The sequence below is a fragment of the Gymnoscopelus microlampas genome (genome assembly GCF_963454915.1).
Source record: "Gymnoscopelus microlampas genome assembly, chromosome: 20".
Classification (NCBI taxonomy): Eukaryota; Metazoa; Chordata; class Actinopteri; order Myctophiformes; family Myctophidae; genus Gymnoscopelus; species Gymnoscopelus microlampas.
In genome coordinates, this window is record NC_139957.1 from 22,949,506 (window position 1) to 22,960,419 (window position 10,914).

General features: G+C 41.1%; 1 protein-coding gene across 1 annotated transcript in view; it reads left to right on the plus strand.

Moving 5' to 3' along the window:
- Positions 1–1,074: 1,074 nt before the first annotated feature.
- The window catches only part of otomp (otolith matrix protein), a gene marked incomplete at both ends in the record, with an annotated part of 11,194 nt that continues 1,354 nt past the window's right edge, over positions 1,075–10,914 (plus strand). The window contains 7 exons of the mRNA XM_084044574.1: positions 1,075–1,153; positions 1,819–1,955; positions 2,949–3,051; positions 3,742–3,927; positions 4,716–4,890; positions 6,048–6,115; positions 8,090–8,274. Of these exons, the coding sequence (XP_083900700.1) occupies positions 1,075–1,153; positions 1,819–1,955; positions 2,949–3,051; positions 3,742–3,927; positions 4,716–4,890; positions 6,048–6,115; positions 8,090–8,274 (933 nt within the window). The remainder of the gene's footprint in view (positions 1,154–1,818; positions 1,956–2,948; positions 3,052–3,741; positions 3,928–4,715; positions 4,891–6,047; positions 6,116–8,089; positions 8,275–10,914) is intronic.

Below are 10,914 nucleotides of genomic sequence, written 5' to 3' on the forward strand. Positions count from 1 at the left end.
TATTGCTTTGAGAGAGTTTCTCATGTTCTCAAATACAGACTGAGTGGCCTTTGGGCATAACAATAGCATAAGTGAATTATGAAACAAAACCGCTATCTTCGTATTGAGATTCATGGTCAGTTTGACAAGATAGTTATCATGGACATTTTCATTGTTGTAAAATCTTCTTCTTTACCAGACTGTCATTGCATTCTGTTACATTGTCCTGTGAATGTTTAATTCAAGCTGTCCTCTGTGCTCAGCAGCACAAATTCAAGTGGATAATGGATTAATAGTAATACATTTTACTTGTCTGTGGATGTCAAAATAATTGTGATAATAATTGTGTGTGTGTGTGTGTGTGTGTGTGTGTGTGTGTGTGTGTGTGTGTGTGTGTGTGTGTGTGTGTGTGTGTGTGTGTGTGTGTGTGTGTGTGTGTGTGTGTGCGCACGCGCGTGCGCGTGCATTTGTGTGCTTGAGTGTGCAAGAAGAAGCAGATTTGTATCAAGTAGCCGATATGTTTTCCTCCACTGAGTTCCATGGCGCTGAACAATAGCCAGTGCTGTTTGTCCGTGCCTGCTGGTCTTCGGTCTCCAGTGAGTCGGAGCCGAACCAGCCGGTATCCATTTGCCAGGAACACTACTTCAGCACAGAGACACATTGTCTGCAGCTTTTTAATTAAAGACCCTGGGCCTATGCTCCATGCCAGGTGACCTGAAGTGCTCCAACCCTACATGTGCCTGCCCTTACTCTCCCCAACGTCGAGGGATAAGTCTCAGGGGATAATTGGGGGGAGAAATGCTATATGGCTATCATGAGACGGATGAGAGATAATCTACCAAAGAGTTTGCAGACTTTAAGGAAGAGGAGGGGGGCGGCAGAATAATGTAGTGTTTTCTTCTCAGCCTACTTGTCTCATATTCGCCTGCCCTCTCCCTCTCTCTCTCTCTCTCTCTCTCTCTCTCTCTCTCACCTCAAATCCTATCCAATTATAAGAAGGGGATGAAGAGTGAATGATTTTTTTCTGCACTAAAATCCACCTGTTAGTCCGCTGTATCATATAGAGAGATTGAGTGGTTTCCTATCAGAGTCAACATGGAGCCTCTAGAGAGAGGTCTATCTGTTGCTCTTCTCCTTCTCTCTGTTATCTGCATTTCCACTCAGAAATCAACCGGTAAGTCTGACTGGACGTCTAATGTAGAATAGGCATCTCGCTATAGCTATACATGGTTTTGTACAATGCATGGCTACATCATTACAGCAGCATGTAAAGGACAATGCCAGTGTTTTCCTTTTTTTAACATTTGTTTCTATCAATGTAATCCATCAATGTCATACCGTGGTGAAGTAAAAAAGTAAATCAAATCATAACGTATGTGTAAACATGCTACTTACATGTTATGAGACTCGTTGCATATTCACTATTGCATCTCTGTAATTTCACATAATAGTGAGCTTCACAATACTGTTACTATTGTACTTTATACCGTTATACCACATCGTTAAGATATTCATACTGTATGATTGTACTTGACCACATCTTGACAATGACATATTACATCGGTGGGACTTAATGTTAAAATACACCAGCGGTATATTATAATTTAAATTATGTAAATGTAAATATGGTTTGAAGTGGTAAAAGGCTAAGGGACATAGCTACAGTATAGCATTTAACTATATATACTAACATATTATGTTATGCTTTATTGAGATGTCCATTGTCTGATTTTCTCTGTTTACTGTACTATAATTGCCAACTATTTTTCTTTTTATTTACATAGTAGGTTCAAATAGTGTTCATTTTTGTCTGTACTTTCCCCCTTTCCTTCCTTTCAGTGACCTGGTGCGTTGTTTCCGATGCAGAGGAGCAGAAGTGTTTGGATCTAGCCGGGAATGCCACAGCTCAAAATATCAGGGGAAAACTGCTGTGTGTCCGGGGACACAACGCCAGAGACTGCATAGTCAAAATCAAGGTAGGTGAAATAGCATGGCGGAACATAGGTTGACTGGCATAATTAAAATCTAATAACCTGTGGTTTTGTGTTTTTTTTTGTTTTTGTTGTCTGTTGACTTGTGAAGACAATATCCCTTCGGGGACAATAAAGATTATTATTATTATATTTAGTTGCATGCCAGTGACGCACACAAAAATAGCAGATCTACAAGCTCACAACACAGCTCAACGCAACACATCCGCATTGTGAGCTTGTAGATCTGCTATTTTCACATATAAATCAGGCTTATTCAACCAATAACATTATCTATTTGATTACTCAAAGAGAGTAATCAAAGTTGAATTACTTTTGTATTACTTGCAGAACTACAATTATGTTATTTTAATAATGTTAACAGCTAGCAATTATGTGCATTATGTTTTGAATATAATCTCACAATCTCACGATGCATTTTGCTTCCTCAAATACTGTAGCACTAAGAAACAATAACTTTAGAAACAACACCTATTTCAGTGAGCTGTAGTTGTTTGGTCATTCAAACAAGGGTAAATTCATATTTTAATTTCTACATGAATATGAAATGGAAAAAAAATGTAATAAAAAGAATCCCCATGATCCCACTAATTTCAGCGTTAGGTCACATAGAATAGGTCACAGTATGTTTCTGATTTTGTTTCAAAAGTGTCTATTCTCTAATTGCTAAATATATAAAGTAATCATGATAGATATCATAACAATTACCTTTAATGTATGATTGTGATCTACAATACATTACATTACATGTACAGTATATTGTACATGTACATTACATGTAATACTCCTTGGAAGAGGTATTTTAGGTATCTGTGCCAAAGGACTAAAATGGATTCATGCTGGTGTCCAGTAATTTCTTTAGATTAATATAACAATCTCACATCCATGTATTTATTTATTTACTTTTTATCATTATTATTATTTATTATAAATGTACTTATTTATTTACTTACTTTATTTACTTTATCTATCTATCAGAATGGGACAGCAGATGCTGCCACCATGTTTGCAGATGATGTCTATGCTGCTGGCCTATGTCAAGGCCTGGAGCTGGCTGCAGGAGAGTCCCACAATGGAGAGGGTAAGTAAGCCGACCATGGTTATTATAGTTTAGCAATTTTATTTAATTTTTAGTTTAGTTTGTATTAGTTTTAGCATACAGGTTTTGTAATATTCTGTATTTGTCAGGTGCAAGATTCTAAACAATCAGAAAAATACTATCTATTAAATAACTGGACAAAGATGAAAACTAAGGACAATCTACAATTTGTTTTAGTTGTAAACCTACAATAAAGGTTCAGTTACTCATCATCCTTTATTAAAGCCTTGTTTTAATTTAATCATTTTGTTTAATTTTATTTCAATTTTTCCACATCTCGTTCAATTATTTTGTTGAAGAATGGGCAGCAAGGTGGTCTAGTTGTTAGGTAAGAAGGTAGGTCACAGGTCTGATGTATGAAGCTGATGATGTACTGTAGCATCAATGGTCAGGTGTCCTGTCAAAGTATTCTTGACAAAGACAAGTCCCTAGTTGCTCACTCACTGTATGCAGCCAAATGCCAGTAATATAACATTTTACGTGGAATATGTATATGTAGCATAAACTCACTAATCACTCGTTCTCCTCATCGTCATCATCCTTAAATGGCCTCCCTGTTTCTCATTCTTACATTTGGTACCCCTACTTCCCACTCTCATCGACTCTGTTCTCCTTTTCTCCAATAATTTCACCCTTCCTCCTACTGCTACTGTTATACGGCGCCGCAATCAGATGGAATCAGCTATTACGTGGTGGCACTGGCCCGTCGTTCCTCATCAGACCTGTCCCTGCTGGAGATGCATGAGCGAAGCTCCTGTCACCCTGGAATTCGCACCACGGTGGGGTGGACAGTTCCTATCGGCTACCTGGTGAACACCTCCCAGATCAGTGTGGGAGAGCAATGCAACTTACCAAGAGGTGAGAAGAAAGGGAGGGAGGGAGGAAAATAATAGGTGTGCACGTGCGAGTGTTTGTGTGTGTGTGTATGTGTACAGTATAGCGCACGCGTGTGTGCGTGCGCGCGCGCGTGTGTGTGTGTGTGTGTGTGTGTGTGTGTGTGTGTGTGTGTGTGTGTGTGTGTGTGTGTGTGTGTGTGTGTGTGTGTGTGTGTGTCAGATTCGGAATCAGTTTTATTGTCACATCACAGGTTTTACAGGTGTAAATCAGTGGCGATGTTTGGTTTTGTTCAAGCTCCATCATTTTGTTGTTTTCAAGAAAGAAGGGGGGGGCAGAGAGAGGGAGAGCAAGGAGAAAGACTGAAAAAGAAACATGTCAAAGAAAAGATTCTTTAACTAGTCTATGTGTATGCACTTATTTTTCTATGTGTGCGCTTGTGTGTACACAGTAGCCTACATACAGTACATATTTGCTTAGGTACACGTGCATGTACATCAGGGGTGAGGAAAAGAGAAGTTAGGCAACTGACTGCATAAAAAGTTAAACGAGGGAGTGGAGGGGACAATGCAGTAGGTGGGTGGCAACAGAAACAGGCCTGATTATAATGCAGTGTGTCTTCCGTAGAGATGGTGCGTGCGTGCGTGCGTGCGTGTGGAGGGTGGGATGCTCGTGTTATACAGTTACAGTTACAGATAATTTCCTTTAGTCTCTATCTCGTTTCCTACCCCTCTCTCTTCATTCTTTCATTTTTATTCATATGATTTGTCAGTCTGTCTGTCTGTCTAACACTCACTGTTCTCATTCACCAGCGGTGGGGGAGTTCTTTGGCTATAGCTGTGTGCCAGGGGTCAAGGAGGCACAGCATGACCCCAGAGGCAACAACCCCAAGAACCTGTGTGAGGCCTGCATTGGAGATGACAACGACAGACACATCTGTGTCAACAATCACAGAGAGAGACACTACGGAGAAGCAGGGGCGCTGAGGTACAGAATGGAGTAGTAGATCTTCATCATCAGCCCCAAGGGGTATTTGCACACACAAAGCTCATTCACTGCATACATTTAACCAGAATTTATACTGTACGTTCGTCCACATAATACACACTATACACTGTAAAATCCATCTCAGAGTTAAATTGAAACTCTCGATTTGACTGTGTACAGAAGCTCATTCAAGATATTAGAAAGATGCTATTAACAGTAACAAAAGAAAAAAGAAAGAAAAAGGATAATCATACAGTAAAAGATAATAGAGTACACACCAGGGGACATCTCTTGCATCTGCACTATGGGCGTCTCCAACATACAGTACAACACTGGTAGTGGTATGTGAAGAGAGATGCTTCTCTGATGGCCACAGCCGTAAGCAGTAACTAGAGGCAGAATAGAGAAGATGATGAAATGGAATAAATAGAACATGCATATCCATCCACATTGGTGAACAGGTGCTGATCAGATGAAACACTGCTACTGTACAGTATAATGCTATACATTAATATACACATGATCAAATGCAAGAGACGTTTATAAGAAGAGTAGAATGTCCCTGGCAACAGTATCCAAGCTGGCGATCCAGAAAGCCTCCCTTTTGAGGAGCAGTGAATCTACAGTATATCACCTGCTCTACATGGCAGCTGGACGTTAGTCAAGGTCACAGTATGAAAATCCTCATGAAAATCCTTCGTTTAACTCGGAGAGACTAATAATGGACTCAAATTGACAAATAGACACTTATGGGTCAGTTTGGGTACATATTTACACAAGGAGTTTACTGCACGTCATTGTATTTGAGGGAGGTGATGCTAGGCCACTGGATTCCTAAGGGCTCTCTGGTCCTGATGTTGGAAGATTGACCTTTGTAAGCCAGCCCACAAACACATTTGATCATACAATATAAACAATATTGGGTTTGGAGCAAGAATATCTTAAAAGATATTTGGAGCATATCTTTTAAGATATATGATTTATGAATTATTCTCTCTTTTATTGTATTTGGGGCTTTTCAGTCAGTAGCCTAACTGTGATGTCCATCACTGCCACAGAAGTTATTTAGAAAAATGGTACTCAGTGTACTGTGACCATGTTTTCATGTAGTTTTAGATTGGTGTTTGATTCTCCATGTGTTTGATATTTCCCTGCAGGTGTGTGGCTGAGAACTTGGGTGACGTAGCCTTTGTCAAACACACAACGCTCTTTGAAAACCTGGATGGTCAGTGTTTACTGCAGAGTTACATTGTGTCTAAGTCTAAGTCTGTCTTTATCTATCCACTTTCATAAATTGCCCAGTGCCCACCATCTAGTTTCTTGTGCTTTCACACACCTTGTGAACTGAAGTAAAGCTTAATTTATACTCCTACGACAAAATCAAGCTTAACCTGTCACAAGGATGTTGATGGGCATCTTTTGAGCAATGGAGATGTACAGTACAAGCACTGAACAACACACAGTGGTGGAAAAAGCACTCACATGATTTACTTCAATATCTTTCAATACTGCAATGTAGAAATACTCTCGTAACAAGTACAAGTCCGGAATTCAAAATTTACTTGAGTAAAAGTACAAAAGTATTGGTATCAAAATGTACTTAAACTACCAAAAGTAGAAAGTACTCAATATGCAGTTTTCAAATGTATAAAATGAATGATTTATTTTTTGAAAATCTGCTATTTTCAAATAGCCAAAGTTTGAATAGTGTTAATGTATGTTTTGTAATAAAAATCCCAATCTACAAAGTAACTAGTAACTACATTTTTCTAATAATTGCAGTGGAATAAAAGTACAATATTTGCCTCTGAGATGTAGTGGAGTCAATGTATTGAAATTGGAAATACTTCCGTAAAGTAAAAGTACCTCAACATTTTACTTAAATACAGTACTTGAGTAAATGTACTTAATTAGTTTGTTACTTTACACCACTGACAACATAGAACAGAAATTAGATTGGCAGTCAGAAATGTACCCACATATTTTCAACATGTTCCTGTATATTCCTATATTTGATGATTGGCAACAATCCTTAGAGCACTGTTGCCTGTCGGGTTCACACATTGTGGTGTGACTGGGCTGAGGGAGCATACTGTAGGTACGCTCCCCACTGCGGCCATGCAGGACCAACAGGGAACACTGCTAGTTCCTATTCGGACACAGGGTGTCAGTGTTTCATAACGTTTCTCCAGTCTGGATTCCACATTACACTGAACTGATGATGCATTTTTGAGCGTGCCTCTCATTATCTTTGTGTGTAGCCTGTATCTGAATGTCTTTGAGACAGAGCGCAAGATAGAAAGCGGAGGACATAGCGACATTTTGAGAAGAAAGAAAGAAAGCAAGAAGGAGAGAAAGCGATGGAGAGGGAGAAAGGAAGAAAGAGGGGAGAGAACGAGATGTGCAGACAGCTCAGTCCACCAACGGACTGCCCTAATTCCCTTTTCGCTGCATCTGCTCTTCCGCTTTGGGCAACATCCAAAATTAATGGCGATCATTATCGTGGTCACAATACAGACTCTGGTCTCCACAGCTGAGAGGAAGCAGCCTTGGGCAGGCTCCACAAGCAGTACAGTTGTTAAACCAACCATGCTTTCTCATATGGCCACAAATGTCCACACACATTCAAATCTTCAGTGATATTTTAACTCTGAGTGTACAAATATAACCAAACGGACCCATGTTACAAATGGATAAATGAACACTGAGGATCTACTACTGTGCAGTCACACCAATTTGGAGGGCCAAGAAAACACAGAGAATATGTTCAATTTCTGCTGTTTTGAGGTTTCTTAGTGAGCTCTAATGTAGACCCCCCCCCCCCCACACACACACACACACACACACACACACACACACACACACACACACACACACACACACACACACACACACACACACACACACACACACACACACACACACACACACACACACACATACACACACACACACGCACAAACACTTTATTAGTCTAATGACTTGTTATCTTTGATTAATAAATAGCGTAGTTTTTATTTGTTTTGCAAATGAAAACAGGAAATACGCTATAGATTTTGTCTCCTGTGGCTTAGCCATCCTATTTCCTTTAAATAAGTTCCGGTAGTGCTTTTTTTTGTCCTCGCTCAGGGCTTCTAATGGGTTCCAAAAAAAAAAAAAAAAAATCTAATAGCCTCGTCCTTCTTCTCTGTCACCTAAGGTAAGAACCAGGAATCATGGGCCCTGGACATGGAGTTGGAAGACCTGAAGCTGTTGTGCACAGACGGAACCGAAGCCGCCCCAGACGAGCATGAGAGATGCCACCTGGCAGCTGTGCCCGCTAACGCTGTGGTGGTACGCATGGAGGACAAGTGTAGGGTCTGGAAATACCTGGAACGCTTACAGGTGGGTGCGGGCAGAGACTGATCGATCAAGGAAAGGGAGTGGTCCCGCGGGTGAGGAGAAATTACTTTCAGTACTTCACCCAGCAGATGACTGCTCAGAAGGCTCAGATGAGCATGGGGAGGTGGGGGGAGGATGTCAGAGGTTAAGTAACTTGTTCAGGGACACTTCGACATCTACACTGGGTGAGCCGAGGTTGAACCAGTGACCTTCTGATTCCCACACGGCTTCTAGACTGGGATCAACTTGTCCCAAAAAAAACTCCTAAAAAAAGATTCCCCTCAGCCATCAAATTAGCAATTTGATGAATCGGACGAGTTTCTTCAAGTAGTTCTTGGAATACTTTGTTCGGTATATACATGTTTTATTCCAACACGTAGCGAGCGACTGGCGAAACTAGACTACTCGATTTGGCATTCATGTGGGTCTCAAAACTAATGACCAATAATCAAATTTCCCCACCCACAGGGAAGCATTCTGGGGCCGTTACTATTCCTGATTGGCGTTAACGACATGAAATCAGCATGCAAGTGATGCAACTGCAATTTGTTCTTGTTCACGGACGACTCAGCTCTCCTGGTTTTGGATAGGGACAGGTTGCAGGTTGTCATTGCACCTGGACAAAACTGAAACCGTTCTGTTTGGGTAAAGTATCAACCTTATTAAGTCCCCGGGCTTCACGATTAGATTCGGTGACAATGTAGTCACAAGTAAGGATGAGGTCACTTATTTAGGTTGCATATTGGATAACAAACTTACGGGCGGAAAAATTGCTTTGAAGGTGATTTTGATCAATCAAAGAACAAGATACTTGGGCAAGACATCGCGGTTTGTCAACAGAAGGGCACTGAGGACTCTAGTCTCTCATTCAGTGTCACTTTGACTATAATAATGAGTGCACTTCATGGTGCACTCCAAGTCACTGAAGACAAAATTGCAGACTTCCCAAATTACGCTTGTAAGGCTACTACTCAAATTGAACCCCAGGTCTCATTTAAACTGTGTTTACTTCAGTAGTCTCGGATGGCTTAGAGTGGAGGAGAGTTTCCCATCTTTCATTGTTTGGTTTTAAAGATCCTAAATGGCTTAGTTCCCAAATGCTTACTTAATTATTTGTCCAGAGTGAGGGATGCTCATGGGTACTCGACCAGGGGGAGTTCTTTTGATATTGTTCCCCCCAGGTTTAGACGCTTAAGGGCAAGAATGCGTTTTATTACACAGTCACTACTTAGTGGAATGCTCTGTCAGCAGATCTGAAATCCCTGAATTTCCTTCCAAAGTTTAAAACTGATCTTAAATCATGGCTTCATTTAAATACTAATTGGAGTTTGATTAACGCAACCCCTAGCTGGACTGCCCCTTGGCTATAGATAGCTCACTATCTTGGTGTGCCTCACTTGTCCATAACTGTATTTATTAGTATTTATTTTTGTGTTTTATGGTTGTTTTTGTTGGGCATTGTATGTCTCATAGTGGACCACAATGGAAACACGCTTCAGATTTGTTGTGTCTAATTCACAATTGGGGCTTTTGAATGGTGACACTGACTGTTGTTCTTTTAATTGCTTGCCAATAAAGCATTATATTCTAAATAAAAATAGGCAAGAGAGAATCCTATGTGTCAGGGGTGGTAGAGCACTAGAGCTGTAGCACGGAAGCTGAGTGTGTGCCTGTGCTGCTATTACTTTCATCTCCTCTCCTTGCTAGAGCACTGCTACTGTTCTCATATACTGTACAGTACATTGGAATATATTCTGGCTAAGCGGGACTTGGAGCGATGGGCACGATTCAAGACCTTAAATTGAATTACACCTAGTTCAGCTCATGATGTGGTATTATTAACTCTCACCAGGGCACGGTGGGTGCATATCTCTGAGAGGCAGATAAATTGCATCGAGGATATAAGGCGTAGAGTAGACATGGGAAACAGGTGTATTTGTGTGTGTGTGTGTGTGTGTGTGTGTGTGTGTGTGTGTGTGTGTGTGTGTGTGTGTGTGTGTGTGTGTGTGTGTGTGTGTGTGTGTGTGTGTGTGTGTGTGTGTGTGTGTGTGTGCACATGTCTACGCGGGTGATTGCCCATACCTATACAGTTTGTGCACAGGTATGATGTCCCCGTACGTCTGTGTACTTGCGTGTGTCTATCCCATATCTATGTTAAGCCTTTGTTATCGATCAAGCCATGTCAGAGAACACAGGTATTTACAGTGAAGTATTCCATGGTGCCTAAACAGCCATCCGTCTCCCTTACTGGATGTGTAGGAGATGCCAGGATGACTGATGTGTCCTCTGCCTCTTTCACCCACAGAGCTGATGAACACTGATGCCTGCAAACGTGCTGCACGAGCATCGCATGTGCATTCGCATCACAGACAGACATTAATGTGGCCATTAATGAACAACACAGACAAACACAAGTTCAGTTGTGTACACACATACACAGTATGCATGCATAAATGAGCACAGGTGTGCACGCTCGCTCGCTCGCTCGCTCGCACACACACACACACACACACACACACACACACACACACGTATGTATGCGCACCACAGTGCTCCGACACACACCCACGTACAAACATATTGTACATACCATCAATCTCTCTCTCTCTCTCTCTCTCTCTCTCTCTCTCTCTCTCTCTCTCT